At 37.0% G+C, this 17,722-nt stretch overlaps 1 protein-coding gene across 1 annotated transcript in view; it reads left to right on the forward strand.

The window, feature by feature from the left end:
- The window catches only part of LOC139741975 (paired box protein Pax-6-like), an 86,086-nt gene that overhangs the window by 25,617 nt on the left and 42,747 nt on the right, over window positions 1-17,722 (forward strand). The window contains exon 3 of the mRNA XM_071652539.1: window positions 11,658-11,847. Coding sequence (XP_071508640.1) covers window positions 11,658-11,847 — 190 coding nt within the window. The remainder of the gene's footprint in view (window positions 1-11,657; window positions 11,848-17,722) is intronic.

Raw genomic sequence — 17,722 nt, forward strand, 5'->3', positions numbered from 1 at the left:
AACTTTAAACAAAAGTCATAATTAAAGGATTATTAAACGTTGTATTGAGTAATGGGTAATTCAGTAGACATTGGGAAATGGAGTTTCCAACCTTTATGAGAATTATTCAGACACTTATTGGGAAATATTTACCTTTTCTTATTTATATTCTGACACGCCGGGATGTGGATATTTGTTAATACCGTTAATTCTGAATGGCAAAATAGATGATGATTGAGCCCTAAGAAGGGAATTATAGTGCATGGGTGCAATGTATAGGTAAGGTAGTGCATTAAGACACGATCAAGTTTGACCACCCAGACTTGAAAAAAAAAAGTAGAACCAATAAAAATACAGGAAATCGGGAAGTGAGTTTTCCTTTTTGACATTCTGTTCCCGTCCAAGCAGCTTTCTGTTTAAACTGTTGACAATCTTCCCACCAGCTCTCATGACAACTTCGCGATAAAATACGCTGAATTTCAATGAATCAAAGATTTTTTTTCGTTAAAATGTTGGTTTAGATTTGTTATTGTAAATGCTCGAATGAGCTGCAGTAGAATTAAATCAGGCATCACATAATTCAACATGAGTTCAAAGGTATAAATCAGAAAGCATCATGAAAAAACAAACATGAAAACGTGACAGCAATTATACATCAATTTCGTTGAAGAAGAGCCCTGCAGTTATTCTTCACTCTGGGAAACTTTCAGTTTCAGAAAACACAGAATAAATTGCGCCATGGTCACTTAGAGGCATTCTCTACCATTTGCCATGTTTGCTCATGAAACAAAAATACAGCTCTAGTGCTTCAAAACAGTTCTTAAATGTGAGTTAGGGATAGAAACAACCAATAAAAAATGTTAATCAGTATAATCAATGTTAAGTAATATTGTTAAATATACGAAATGTTAACAATGATTAAAAAAATATATATATTTTTTCGAGAATAAGCCGTCTACAGTTATGGATCATTAAGAAAAATAGTGATATCTCCTTATATTTAGGCTTTATTGCAGAATTTTGATATGATTGGATGTTTTGTGATACAACTGACCTACACATTATATACATCAAATGTGATAACTTGATTTTTTTTTTAATCACCCCTCCCATTGGTAAACAATATCTTTAAAATGGGAGGGGGATTTACGACAGAAAATACTCGGTTTTTGAGGGGAATAACGAATGTAGAGAAATGGATGTCCTATAGCGCATGTTAAAGGGATAGTCCACAGTATTGGTGGACATGAGAATTAGGCTTTTAACTTTTTGCGAGATACCCAGAAAACACTTATGATGTCGTACAGAGCATACCATTTTAACAGGAATTCAAAGTTTATTTGATGAAAATGAATGACTGAATCATCCAAAAACAAAGTAAAACAAAGCGATCGTAATAAAGTGTGGGTCCCACACTTTATTAGAGTCGCTTTTTTTTGGGGGGGGGGGGGTATCTCAGCCATTTCAAAATCAATTTTCATCAAATAAACGTTAAATTCCTCATGGAATTACATGCTCTTTCATATTTCATAAGAGGTTACTCATTATATCATCAAAAATGTTAGAAACCTGAAATTAGGTCTCAACCAAAACGGTACGATCCCTTTAATAAATGGATGTCATATAGGATGTCCTATAGGACATCCATTTATCTACATTCGCTATCCCAACCGTTAGTTGGACAAAAACAGAGTCATCCACAACGAACGGGTTGTTTCAAGTCAACTGGTGCACGTTTCAACTCTTGCCTATGTTTTTGCTTGAATTGCTTTTGGTGTCTCTCAGTGCAATATTGTCAATGGGCATAAATATAATGATGCCAACATACAAATGGTAAGCCTGCATACCACAATTTCTGTGTACACAAACAAAACGCATGCACACAGACATACACATCCATACACAAGACACATGTACACGCACACACATCCACACACTCGAACACACGTATACCTCCGTCCACACAAACACACACACGCACACACACCATACACAAGCACATGCTTTGAAGACACAATGCACATACTTCGAACGAACAGACCGATAAAATACTGAGGTGTACAAGTTGACACATTCCATGGTCACGTCCACCCAAGTACGGCGAAGCCCCGACGCCGCTCCAGATCAATTAAAAATCCCATAGACGTTACCGTATAGCTGCTGCTGTACTGGACGTATTCAGTTGCCAGTCTCGTGCCGCTACGTAAACGACATGGACTTGTTGTTGTCATCTCGTGAGGTTTTTCTTTCAGGGAGCAGCATTCTAGAAATAACATAAGATGATAACATCTTTGTTTGGCGTCTCCGAATGTATAGAGCACAGTAACCCATGGTATGCTAGAAAACACATTTATGCGAAACATTGATGCCTCGTCGTTCTAACTAATAGATATCTATCATTGAATGCATAAGTAGATCAAAAAATAGACTAAAACAATTCATTCTAATTGACTCCTATTTTGGTCACTTAGGCCATGGGTTGCTATTTCATGTTTCAATCAGCAAAAGATATTATTCATTTTATAGCTCAATGGACAACACATTGTTAGGCATTTAAATCGGCAATTCTCGTTACTGGTTTGTTTCTTGCAATTATAAACATAATATATATGATTATATATATATATATATATATATATATATATATATATATATATATATAGATATATCATAAGTGACCAGTTCAATCCACTATATCCCAAATAGAGGATAAGGAGTAAACTTCAAAGCTTTCAATTCAATGATAATAATACCATAATTTTCGCCGCACAAACTACCCCAAGTCTGTTGGATTGAGGGGCATGATAGTGCTTGAAACTTGCCAGGCGACAACAAACCCCAACAAAGACAGTAAGGTCGAAAAACAAAATAAAGCAAACAAAGAAGGGAGTAAAAAAAAAAGCAAAACAAAACAAACAAACAAAAACTTCTACTACTTTAACTAAAAAATATGATCCTAATACAGTCTGGTAAAAAGTCACCAAGTTATTGTAAAAACCACATGTATGCGGAAGCAAGTAAAGGCAAATCATAGATCCGTAGTGACAGCCCTGAATGTTTGTGAATACCCTTGAGAGCTAAGCCCATGCCATATTGAGATATACTTGTGGCCCATTACTTTGTAACTCTCATGGTGAAGTCTAACGCGTTCCCTGATAGAGTGTTCTTCTATTTTTGGAACGCAAACTTCTTAAGTCGTATTGTACGATTTGAAAGTTTGTAGGCCGAATACCCATACACTGACATCATATACACACGTTTAGACCACATGCGAGTACGTAACTTTGAGGTTAACTTGATGTTCATTTGATATTGTCAAATGATGTGAACTCTTTGCTGTTTACATCCCTACAGGTTGTAGACGACAGAGAAGAAATTGTATTATCTTGACTCAGGAATATTAGTAAGAATTGTGCATCCGTGTGTGGTTTGCCGACAATATATACTATTTGAATGTTAATACAACCTTATCAATATTATGCAACCTTGAATTATGTTAATCAATTCAGACTTTGAAAAAAAAAAGCTTAAAGATATGATGTTAATTTGATATATGTTTGATTATTAGAATAAGTAATATGTCGTTAACGTGTTAATCTCCCATTGGTTTCTCCGCCTCTACTCATTGCTATCATTCAAGCGAGGGTTAACATCGATTTTGGTTAAAGAGCATTTCATAAGGAATATCAAGTGTTAACACAAAATCAATCAGGTGTCGTCATGATACACCGTTTATACGTAAAGATATTTAACAAGATGACAACCCTTTCCTGACAAAGCGACTGGAAAACAGTCTATTCTCAAGGATTTACTCGCTACATATTATAACAAAACAAAACAAAACATAACAGAGGGAGAGGGAGGTAGTCACGAATAGCCAGACTCGATTTCAATTTAATAAAAAATATGTTTATAGTTACAGAGACATAAAATAACCGTACTATTGATGTAGTAAACAATTTATATTCTACTTTTCAATATATATATTCTTATATGTTCATTCATATTAATTCAAAGACAGTAAATTATCTTTCTACATGTATCTGTTATTAATAATTCTAATGTTCTTTTAAAAAGGTTTATTAAAAATGTAAACTGCCTGAGATGTTTAAGGAGAGCATTCCATGCATCAGATCCATAATGTCTTATAAAAAAGGTTTATGAGCCAACCGGATTTGTGGATTCTGTAGGTGAATATCATTGCATATACGGGTAAGATGGGTAAATGTGTCTTGTTTTATGAAAAATAATCATTAAAAACTTTAAGTAACATATATTTAGTGTACTTTGAAATAAATGTTACTGTTTGAAAATCGTTAATAAATCTGATTTGAAGACTTTTTGATCGATAAAATAAACGATCAGGATGTATTGTATATAAGTTAAATTTATACAAATTCTCACAGCTTTTGAACATTTCTTTTCAATTTGGATATACCACAATTTCCACAATCATGAGATTGCAGTGTTTGAGGTAAGATAGCAAGGAAGTGTTATAAAGCATTACAAGATATTTTTAATGCAAAATATGTTTACGCTGCACACAGCATGCAATTTGTTAAGCTAATTGTGACGATATGATTGAATTGGTTATATGATAAATCCACAATAAATGAATGTCAAACCTAAATCATACAAATGCAATATTATATATTTTATCTAATCAATTAATATGTGTGTCATGAACAATTTGCAGAATAGCATTGGCGTATGTAGTCTGAAAATGCACGGAATTTGTTTGACCGAATATTCAGCGATAATTTATTACAACAAAACCAAGATGACATTTTCTGTTATTCTGAATTTTGATATTCGAATCAGGTTGTGACTATTCTTATGGGAAGCTAAAAGAGTATTGCCATCCGCAAGCAAAAACAAAACCAAAATCGACGAATTTATTATATCATTTACATAAAAAGCATGGGGCCAAATATCGTGCCTTGGGGGACTCCACATTGGATATTTGACATGGATAACTCGTAATCTTGTACGCACAAAAAAAAAAAAAAAATGTTGCCTATCAAATATATAAGTTTTTAAATCAAGAGTCACCAAAGCTTCGCATAACATCATTATCTAAGATTATAAAGAACTGTTTTAAGGCCTTGCGTAAATCCATCTTAATGGCAATTACATGATCTTTTTTTTTTTGTGAAAGTTGTTTTGTAACATTATCTATATATTAAAACTGCACAATGGCAAAATGGTTAAACAACTTTCCTTGAATCCAAACTGAGATTGATTAAGGATGTTACTGTCAAAAACGAGCATAATCTCTTAATATATATATATATATATATATATATATATATATATATACACTCCTTACTAAAACATTTAAAATAACGGGAAGTTATGAGAAAGGGCGATAATTTGCTACCATTTTTGACTTATTTCTATATATTGATATCATTTTTCAATCTTTAATAAATTTAGGCATTTTTTTTCCAAACGATAAAGACATATTGGATATACATGTATATTTTGAAGGAGATGCATTTGAATAAACTATATATAAGTGAGTAATTTCATTTTGAATCTATCATATCCAGTTGAAGTCTTATAACGTAGATTGAATGATTTAAAAGTTGATTAGTTTGTGTTGTATTAAAAGATATTGCTTTTGTTGATGAACATGATAAAGATTTAGTAAAACTTAATTATTACTACCTATCTTTGAAACTAAATCCGCTCCAATGGAGAGGAAAAAAACCCAACTATTTCAGTTATTTCGAAATATCAGAGGGATTTTTTTTCTTGAATACTTTATCATTCATATTTATATGATAAGTTTTGTCACATAATCAGTTTCTTTATCATTTTACCTATTACTTCCCAGGTTGAATTCATACCGCATTGTCTTTTGCAGTTCTTTTGAGTAATACATTATCTTCGATTTTATGAATTAGTTCAGTAAGCTTATTACACATATATAATCTATAAAACCCGCGCTTAGAACTGTGTATTGTTAATTCACACATTGGTTAAAGGGTAACTCCAGTCCAAATATAAGTTAGTCTGATAAGAAAGAGTAAAATACTACGAGTTAAACGGTAAAAGTTTGATCGAAATCAGATGAAAAATAAGGAAGTTGTGACATTTTGAATTTTTGCTGATTTTTGAGGAAACAGTTCTTGAACGGTCAATATGAATATGCAAATGGCAAAGTGAGCATGTCATCACCTCACAAGTTGTCTTATAGTTTGTACATAACGTTTTGAATTTTTCAGTTTTTCATTCAAACGCAATTATGCCCGAGGCTCAAAATCCTGATATATCTAACTGATCACTATTTTAAAGTTATTCAACCAGGAAAAACATCATGTTTTAGACTTCAATGACATCGATAGATTGAAATTTCATCATTTTCTTTTTGTACACTCTCAATGGAGAATTGTGAGGTTATGACACGGTCAGCTCACTCATTTGCATATTCATATCCGCTGTACAAGAACTGTTTTGCAGAAATTGGCAAACTTCAAAATTTCATAACTTCCTTATTTTTCATCGGATTTCAGTTAAATCTTTACCATTGCACTCGTAAGATTTTGCTCTTTTTTTTATCAGACTAACTGATTTTGGACTGGATTTCCCCTTTAACCAAATTGACCGAGTCGTGGTAATGGATGTTACCATTTAGTGGAACATCTGATATACTGCAGGTTTCTGATGATAATACTCCATAACATAAGGGCAGATTGCTTCAAGTTTTCAACGTTGTCTACGTTAATTTTGTCATTGCTATTCTTTTTATATTCTTTTGACTTGTTACTTTTGGCAGAAACCCATTTTCAATATCATTACTATTGTCATACAACTACTACTATTACTACTACTACTACTACTGCAATAACCACTACATCCGTCAACAACAGAACTATCGTTATTATCATTATGATCATAATTCGGGTTTTCATCATCATTTTCTTCAGATTAGACATGGTCTACACAATTTTAGAGTGTGTGCATAGTATTGTGTGGAATGATCTCGATACTGTTGTAAACAGACTGCCATTTTCTTGAAATGAAAGTGGTTTTCAGTTTGCTGACAGGAATTGGCTGATATATATCGACTCATTTTATAGACCGGGCCTTTCCAAATGCGACAAGCATATTTGGCTGAGTAAACGCTTATAAGGTTTTTCCACTCGGACGTTTTGCCACACACCAATAAACCAACATGGATCATGTCATCTGTAAAATATTCGGCCATTGTAAGAACTTGTTGAGCGATCAATTACCTAGGCACCTCATTTACACGCTTTCGTACAGACTGTGAAAGAAAATACTCTCTCAGAGTTCAAATGAGTGAAATGGTGCGCGTTGAAACATTCTGATTGTTGTATTTTTTCAAGCTTGTTATACGAAAACTTAGCACTTGGAATTAGTCGCTGATAATGCCATGTTAGTGTTCAAAACATGATTAAAGGGACGGAATAGCATTGCCTGAGTTGAGGATTGAGGTTTTAACTTTTCGCGAGATGATAACAAACCACTCTATGAAATGTTAAAGAGCACACTATTCTAAGAGAAATTCAAATTTTATTTGATGAAAATAAGTTTTTAAATGGCTGAGATATCCATTAACAATGTAAAACATCTTGATAAAAAGTGTTTCCCACATTCTATAAAGATCACTTTGATACGAATATCTCAGAAATTTTAAAACCAATTTTCAGCAAGTAAACTTTGAATTCCTCTTAGAATTATATGCTTTTTCATTATATATCATAAGAGGTTTCTCATCTCACCCCCCCCCAAAAAAAAAGAGTTGAAAACCTGAAGCCCCATCTCAACCAAAACTATACCCATAGAGACGTTACAATAATTGGTATAGTTTTTTTTTTTCCCTTTCAGGGTGTAATGTTGTCTTCTCTTTTGTTCAATTTGTCTTTTCTTTAGCTATCTTTTATTGTTATTACAAGAATTATCCCTATCTTTAATTACTATTACAAATTATTATCGTTATTACAGGAATTATCCCTATCTTTAATTACTATTCCAAATCATTATTCTTATTTTTGCAAACCGTCATGTTCTCTCCTGGTACAGTAAAATTTACATACAAAGTTTGCGAAAGATTTAGAAGATGATGTTCACAAAATAGGGATTTATAGATTACGTAACGTCCGTGGTCAAGTCTGGTTTTGATCCAAATGACATATCACACGAAGAGAGTAGCGATAATTCACACGAAATAAAGGAAAATGAAAAAAAAAAACACACAATGAAAATGAAAATGATATTGCATTTATTATAACCAACCGGGAGACGGACCTAGCATTTTACCACCACAATCAATCAAGTAATGGAAAGCGTGAGCACAGTGAATGTCACGATGATTCGTGATTATGCCATTGTTATTAAATTGGTATCATTAATATTATCATTAATATGAGTGCGTTTATTTCATGTATCAAGCAAAGAATTTCACTTCACCAACACAAACAGATTTAGGCATGATTACATTCAAAGTTGTTTATATGCTATATAGATATCAATATGTATGTATACGTGCATGTACATGCATTATTACGTCTAAAATATTGCACTTGTCAGCTACAGTCCATGTGTTGGTGTATTCATGTGTTGTAAGTTGTGATCTGTTCGCAGAACCTTGAACATGTTAAAAGAAAGTATTGATCGAAGAGAACATGACAAAAGATGGAAATCCGGTCTGCTCTGTCATATACAAGGAAAGAACTCGAAAATGGATTTTTTTCTTCTTTCTTTTTTTTTTTTATAGGAGGGGTAAAAGGCATCTATTCTATCATGACGAAAATGCTGTTTTTTCGCCGTCCCTCCAGTCTGACTCCGTCCGTACACGGGGGAATACTCCCCGCCAGACTTTTCGGCGAGACACCGAGCTGCCACTCCGTCTCCCGTCGTCTAGACCGCGCGAGCTAGATAGTAGTAAAAACATCATCCTCGGTGGTTCGGCTCTCGCCAACAAAACCATAACAATCTCTAAAGCCTTTTAGTTGCCTTTTTCCCTCCCATTTTTTCTCCCTTATCCTTTTTTTTTATTTTTATTTTTTTACCTCTGCGTGCATGCTGCGTCCGAAAGAAACTGCGGGGACGCAAAATGGTAGGGAAAGAAGATTGGATCGTGAAGGCGAGTTCAGTTACCATCTGCTCTGCCATAGAAATCCAGACTACCGTTCCAAAAACATCAACCTCATATGACGCATTAGAATAACATAGAAATCGATAAACAGCCTGGGATAATGAGTCTAGATGGCGGTTCTTATAGTATGGAACGCCGCGCCTTCCCGTCTACGCTTATTATGCATTGAATAAACAAACGCGTTAACGATATCTCAGAAGCCCTCTTTTTTCGTGGTGAATAGAAATCCAGTATTTTTGTTTGTGCGGTTCCACTACACGGTACCACGACGTTCCCCGTCTGTTTCCTTCAGACAGATACAAAATGCCCTGTTGCTAGGAATAGCACGATACTTTCGGGGGAGGGGGTAATTTATAAATTATATATATCTTTCTTATCGACGATTACGGAAAATGAGTTTGACTGGACCTCCTGCAGACAGTGCAGATATGTATAGGAAATTTTATAATGGACCCGGGTGTACAGAGTTGTTTTACGAAATTCGAAAGGAGAAATACATTTTGCAGCAGTACGCTTTTTGTTCTTACAAGGCCTTGGCCGTAATGGGAAAATAAAGATATTACCATTATGACGATGTATAAACGATGTCTGAAAAGGAAAATCAATGGCATTAGCAGCAGTTATAGATGAATAAAGCGAACTCTTTGTCACAATACTACTCCTGTCTTTCGAGACTATGCCATCGTCCGCCCGCCCAGAAGAAACGAACGCCATCATGTAATTAGAAGACCAATAAAACAAAATCTAAATTAATAAGCGGAAAATATGCCTCATATCACGCGTAAAGAACCTCCTTTTGTCTCGTTAGTTTTCGATTGTCTGTGGCGTATCGATTTTTCTCTACGTTGAAAACATTTTGCACTGTCTGACTACTACGTACTACCACAAAAGGGATCGATCCTCCCTTTTTATGATAAGTCATTTCATTGATTATTTTCAAGTTCATTTAGCATGCAAAAGCAAACGCTTTATGCGCTCTTTCTTCTCACCATACGCTTATAGCGCCCTCTCTCATCTATAGTCTTTCAATGAGAATTATTGTCGTATTTCTCCTCACAGCATGCATTATTATGCCGTCGTATCCGGTATTGTGTGGTTGATTTTCAAACATTCATTTTCTAGTTCATGTACTCAGTCTGTCGGGTTGCTTTCCAAGTGTTTATGGTTAAGACCACAGAACGAAAATACGCAGTAAGCTGTATAATGCAATGGGTTTTTGCTGCTGTTTGTTCGTTTGTTTGTTAGTATGTTTTCTGGAGGGAGTCAGCAGTTGTTCTTGAAGCATATGCACCGCATTTATCCGCACAACATGTATATACACACTGAGCACGTGCCACTTGCAAGATGATTCAAACTTAATGATAGAGTGACAAAGACGATGTTCGTAGGAAATCGACCAAATGTAATCAACATACACGCATATTTGGGACTTTTCTGTTTGAGTCAAGTTTAGTGAAATATTACGTTTTGAGTGATACACGTATTACAAGCCTTGATTTTTAGTGGATCACTCTTTTTGCATCCTGTTCTGTCTACATTTTAAAGTATGCATTGATGTTCTCAGTTCTTCTGCTTCGGTGTACATATTATGCCCATATCTTATAATATATTTACGATTCATATTGCGTTATGTATTTTCTTTTTCAAACTGACCAAACAATGTGTCGCAGGGGGAGAGAGCGCCAGAGAGAGGGTCGAGAGAGAAAAAAATGAATAATATACGAAACATGAGACCGCAATTTCTTGGTTGATAGTATCATTTCAGTGTGGGTATAAGTGTTTAAGAAGATTATAAGTCAGTAGAATTCAACATCCAAAAGCTTCTTTGCTACACGTAATCGCAAGGCATCACATATATCAAAGAAATAAGACAAACAATCAATCAACTAATATCCCACGAATCGAAACATCCAAACCACGTTTTGATGTTCATCTGTCAATACCATAAAATTAACGAGCAAAACCGCTACGATGAGCGAGAAAACCTACAAAGTCATCATGGTACCATCCAATTCCTGACAAAGTATCAATAGTGAAAATGGCGTTCAGCCCATAACGATCAAATAGACGCCCCCCCCCCCCCCAAAAAAAAAAAAAAGACAAAGACAAAAACAAAAACAAAAACAAATACAAAACAAAACAACAGAAAAAAACAAAACAAAACAAAATAAAACAAAACAAAAAACAAAATACCCGCAATATCATTCGGCTGCTATCGCTTAAACAATGGCTCGCGATTGACTCGTTTTCTGTATTACTCGAAATTAAATTCATTTTAACAAACAAGTGCTTTTATAAAATACTTTCATTCTAATTGTATAATCTGTATATTTATGATCATTCTGATCAGTTCGCTATTAAATTTGTGAATATCATCGTTATCATGAACGTTTGTTTTGAAATAGCTGCGGGAAAATATCTGCAAACAAACAAACAAACAAGCAAATTCTACCCTAGGTTATATACTTTCAAGCAAATGATCAGTACTAGATACTGGATAATGTTGATTATTACGTATGACCTATGACCTCTTTTCGCTGCTTCCTTCCAGGTGTCGTCTATTAACAGGGTATTACGCAATCTTGCAGCTGAGAAGACCATGGGACATGGCGATATGTTCGATAAACTGCGCATGCTCAATGGCCAGTGGGCCCGATCCGGCCCGTGGTACGCCCCCAACGTTAACCCAGCGATGACGAGCCAACCTCTTGGTCATACCATGGATGCCTTTAAAAAAGAAGGTAAGTAAAGGAAAAACACACGAGAGTTGTATATGATAATACGGAGCCGTGGAGGCTTCCATTGTTACGGTGCTTGTCTACTAAACGTACACATGAAACATTGGACATCGCGAAGAACAAGATTAGAGGCTGCGGCTGCATTATGTACTCCAAATACACTGCAAATCGACTCCTTTATTCAATGTAAACGAATTGTTCTGTCGCCAGCAAGATTCCTATGACGTATATATGTGATTGTTAATTCTTTCTTCCCAAATGCAATTCGTCGATAAGTTTATTGTCTTACAAAACGATTTTGTCATGTTACGAGCGATAGCCGGGGAAAACAAACAGACTTGAAGAATAGACCCAACTCACAGTTGATCGCTGCAGCACATCCATCGAGTCGCTGCTGCGATCGTAGAGATTGCAGAGCTCCGAGAAAACCTAACTGCACTTTATACACAAGAGGTCACCTGAACTTTTACCTGACTTCGCGTTGCCTAGGCAACGGATGATTTGAGGCAAATTCGTTACACGCATGCCTTGGCATCTTCTTTCATTCGCTTTCTCCTCCACCGTTTTTTTTTTTTTTTTTTTTGGATATTGTATGTGTTAGTTTCCAATGCCAGACTCCTGTGCAGAGAAGCATGCTGTAATCTATCATCAGGAGGGAGTATTTATACATGTTCGACGTCATACATGCCGAGACCCCGTTCGTCACATCAGGAGTTTTTGCGACAGTCACTATCAGAGACATAGTTCTGTTGTCCATTGTGTTTTTTCCCCCAAAAAATGAAAGCTAGTGCATGCAGTCATAAAGCTGCCGTAGTTCATGACATAGGTTTTGCTTGTCAAAATAGTACAGAGAGAGAGAGACAGACAGACAGACAGAATGACAGACAGATAGACAGACAGACTGAGGGAGAGGCAGAGGAGAGAGAGAGAGAGAGAGAGAGAGAGAGAGAGAGAGAGTAAAGTATCAAAAAAAGTAGAGGCCATAGCAAGCGACTTTGTCACGAGGCGACCTTTCATCCTTCATTAGGCCGAACTTCCCGCTTATAGAATAACGCAAACCAATAACGTGGTTCATGCCATTCCGTCGGGGTCATCCCACGAGACCGACACCCACGAGTCATACAACCCACGAGTTCGACATTGAAAACGGGTCCATAAGTCATGCAGCTCACGAATCATACAGCCCATGAGTTCGACACTATAGATAAAAACAGCCCACGAGTTCGTCAGGTACAACACGGGGCTTAATTCGTCGGTATCGTGGGCTTTGTTTGCTTAGTGTCGAACTCATGGGCTGTATGACTCGTGAGCTGTATAACTCGTGGGCTATATGACTCATGGTATGTATAACTCGTGGACTGTATGACTCGTGGGTGTCGGTCTCGTGACGCGCACTCATTCCGTCGAGCTGACACGTTGTATCTACCAATAAACGCATCTACTTATAATCCTAGATATTCCTCTCTGCTCATGATATTGAGATTAATACAAGAAAATTCGAGAAAACCCTCCCCTCTCACTCTCTGTATGTCTGTCTGTCTGTCTGTCTGTCTGTTTGTATGTCTGCCTGTCGCTTTCCTTCTCTACCTTCAAAAAGAGAACGCAGGAGCGTGCCGGATCGACACCTGCAGGCGAAACATGCCCCTGGTCCAGGTGATAGGTTAGAGTGAGCAATGAGGCCGAAACGCAGGGCTCTGTTACGCAAGAATGCGTGCAAAGATTGTCTCATTTAATTATTTCATACAATTACGTGTAAATGTGGACGCTAGAAGGGCGCAATCAAAGGATGGGGGGGGGGGAATCCTGTGCCCCTCCCCTCCTCTGTCCCCCACCATCTTCCAATTCCTCCTAGCTTTATATCGCCCATCTATACGCGGGCGGGAAAAATGGAATCGAATTTTGTGCTCGGCATCGGCAGCTCCACGTGACCTTGAAAAGATGAATGAAACCAAGATACTGAGGGGGAAAAGAAAAGGCGAGATTACCACAACAACGTGGACACTGAAAATAATCAAATGAGATTATTGAAGAGAACACCTCTTTTTTTTTTCCCATAACTGTCAGGTACGATTGTACAATCACCAGCATTTGCTGTCGTTAATCTGCGGTGGGAAGAAATACACCTTTTCTATGGACGTAGACGTGATGATATTATTCGTTATTGCAGTGTGAGCCCCACAATCGGTCACCTTCGCTTCCTTCACTGTGAGCCTTGATCCTGATGTGTGATGAGGTTCGTCAACTCGATGGCACGCAGATCTTCAACAATTTGCGCAATATGTCGCACACGCGGACAAGGAACCGGCGCGGCGGTCTTCCGTGTGTTATCATAATAGGTGTGGCTAAAACATTGCCTTAAATACTGCAATCCAAAGACAAGAGACTGAAATTGGAGAGAAAGGGAGAGATTGGAGAGACAGAGAGAGAAAAGTAATGCAAATATTACCTCACTACGTTTTACTCATACTCACTTCCCAAGTGTGCCTCAGTCGTTCCCCATCAAGAGAATCTGAACGCCATGGATACACCAAACACGAAGCACTTTATTCTTCTTAGACTACAGCGATCATCATCATAATATAGGAGCTTTGTGTCAAGGTCAACCATTTGTGTCGTCAGATTTGTTTCCTCTTCGAAGCGTTAGTATGCTACGAGGTTTACCCGTTCTTTCCTATAGGCATTCACATCACGCTGATAGTGACAATCATTTTTCAGTTTTTCAGTTTCAGCCCTAAATGTATAAAAAGACAATAACAACAACAACTGACTTTTGTCTGTTTGACACCCACCTGATTTCTGCCCATAGAATGCATTTTCTTTCGAAGAAGCTGATTGATTCGTATGCAGTAAAAACGCGTAACAAAAGTCTGAAACCGCTCCAATAAGTTTTGACGACGAGCGCACTCGGGAATCGGAAAGCGACAAAGCACTTAGGTATTGTGTCACGCATCTCCCACTGACAGCAAGCTGCGGAAGGAAAAACAAAACAAAACGAATTGTCCTCAAATTAACCAGCAAGAACATAATACCTCATCTGACCCGTTTCCTACACAGTTCTGCCATCAAAAAATATTAGAAAAGAAAGTGCATGCAGCATTCAAATTAGTAATGTAAAAATTTTGCTCTCTTTAATTTTGCTCTGTTAAAAAAAAGAGTAATGTGTTCTTTTAAAAACAAGCAGTCGTAAAGGAGAGAAAAGGACAAAAGTATGATGGAGGCATGGGATCAAACATGCGATCAAAAGGAACTACTGAGTTGCTTTCGTCAACTTGAGAACCCGCACTACATAATGGAACTGCTGGTTGGATGAATATTTCAAATTCTCAACCACAAACGAGCAGTAATTCAAGCATGTATATATGGCACAATGTGCCTGGTTGATACCGTTCGCTGACTATTGCTAGTCACCTTGGGCGAACCACGAGGGGTTGGCATTATTCTCCCCTTTCTCCTGCAGTACTCGCATGATTCTTTTTTCACACTGTTATGTAATCACTCTCCGTGCCATTTTATATAAGTCTGCATGAACCGAATGTCACATTAATTCAATATAGATAGATGAATCAACTATTTCTTTTTTTCTTAATTAATGTACCGTTGGCAGGAGACCATAGATGGTATCATTAAAATTTCGCTGCTCCTTTTGTTGTCTTTTGGTGGTTTCGGGCGCAATCTTTTCCCTCGACATTCATCGTCACCAGATCGCGTTTTGAGACGGTAGACGACGTCTACGGAGCAGCGTAAACAACGTGAGCAACTCTACGACAAGAGGGTTTCATAGGTCCGCAGGCACAACTCTTTTTGAGATGACTCTGGAATTAGTGCGATGCTTTATTCTTTAAGGAGGTGTCACAGTAGGGGATCCTTTGTTTCCACACCGGGGCATCGGGGGAGCAGCTAAATCCCAGTGCACTCTTGAGTCTAATCGACTATAGTTGCAGCAATTAGTAACGCCTGCTTGTTAATTAACACCAGAGGGCGGAATCTCATTAAACTTGTCAAGTCGCGATGCGTTTAGTGCGCATGGATGTTTATGTGTGTTTTGTGATCATTATTGAAGTGTACTTATTATGTGCCAGTGGGTTTTTTTCCTGTCCAGTTTGGAAAATTTATCGGAGAGAAAGATGGAGGGAGTCAGAATGATAATTATGATAACAAAAGAAGAAAAGCTTTACCTTCTAAGAATATTAAATATGTTAATGTCTGTAGTTGGATTCCGTTTAAGGTGTTCTTTGGCAATATTACGTACAGTCTTCTTGTAGCTCGTAGGATTAAAGGACGCTCCGCGATATATCAACTCCCGTCTGTCAACAATCCCCTTATTCCTGGTTTATCATAATCCGTTTAAACCCTACAGCAAGAAACGGACGTGGGACTTGAAGCCTCGGAAGAGCGTGTCTCCTGCGTTCTTCACCCTTAAGTATACGCGGCAAAGCATCGTGATAGATTCCATTGAAATTCAAACAGATATCGGGTTTCCGCGAGGTGACACAGCATCGTCGGGCAGACACCCGAGCCGGGTGCCCGATTGCTCCCCACGCGCGTGTGGGCTAACGAGTGGTGGCAGCTACAGGCCCCGTGTTTACTCTTTTTTTTTTAAACCTCGTCGTTTTTCCCCCGCAAAGTGGCGCGACCAAGAGTTGCGAGAAGTCTGCGGAACGATGGTTTCTTACATTCTTTTCTAGGGGGTAATATGATACGCATACTTACACCATTAAGGAAGGGAAGAAGGACATAACGGGGGCATTACTGGCAGCGCTATAATAGTGTCAAACTAATGGCATCAGTAGAACCGGAACAAGCGATCAGCCACGCATCATCTTTCAGAAACAACAACAATGCAAATGACGGACCGGGCCAGTGAATATAATGGCGTACTTAAATAATAATAGTATTAAAAAAAGAGAAAGATATGGTGTCACGAATGAGATCGCATTTCTCAAATTTTGCGCTTCTAGTTTCGAATTATTCTCTCATCTTGTTTTCTTTAATTAAATCTAAAATATGCAGCGAACAGACTGATCATTTCCGCCCTGATACCTAACCTTGAAGTATGGTTGACAATTGATACTCATGGGGCATTACTTGCCTTACATTTTGTGCATTTTCTTTTATCACTGCAATATGCAGGGCAAGTGATATTAACCCAACTTTACATGATAACTGCAAAGAGTGCTGTTTTATTCTTTGAATGATTTTGAAAAATGAAGAAATGTAACAGATAATGTAACGAATGCTTTGGATAATGATATTCACAGCCTATATAGAAACATTACGACACAACGTTTCATATTTGATAATTTATTTCATCAAATTTGGATAAATGTCCCAGAAAAAAAAATGGAATTGAAAATTCATAGGCCTATCTTATGGTTGAGCCTCAAAATATGTACCACAGCGACGAGATATATAAAATTATGTCAATATATTATTTTCTTTTTCGGGGGGGGGGGGGGGTTCTTTACCGTTATAATGACAAGTATATACTATTTCCAGTTTCTTGTCGGTGTTATTTACTTACTTTTAATCATCCAGATAGGTATCAAAATACTTGGAGGTAATAAATTAAAGCTTGATTGTTTTCAATATTATGATGGAATCATAAAGATTATTGTTAACCGGTATTCAATCCTAGATTATGTATTGCTACTATTACCATCACTACCGTAAGCTGGATTAGATGTGATTTGGAATATCAGTGTCATAATGACTATGCAAGTTAAAATCACTCTTCTCTTCACTGCTATGCTGCTAATAGTAAGGCCTACCCACTTGATTAATCTGCATCAGGTGCTTCGGTTTTCTGTTTGTGTTTGCTTTTCGCTCGCAGTTTCTTTAATTGTTTACTACGGTAAAGACGTTGTGTATATAAAACATG

The sequence above is a fragment of the Diadema antillarum genome, unplaced genomic scaffold (genome assembly GCF_040938485.1).
Source record: "Diadema antillarum isolate AM-2024a unplaced genomic scaffold, OU_Dant_1.0 seq00000968_RagTag, whole genome shotgun sequence".
Classification (NCBI taxonomy): Eukaryota; Metazoa; Echinodermata; class Echinoidea; order Diadematoida; family Diadematidae; genus Diadema; species Diadema antillarum.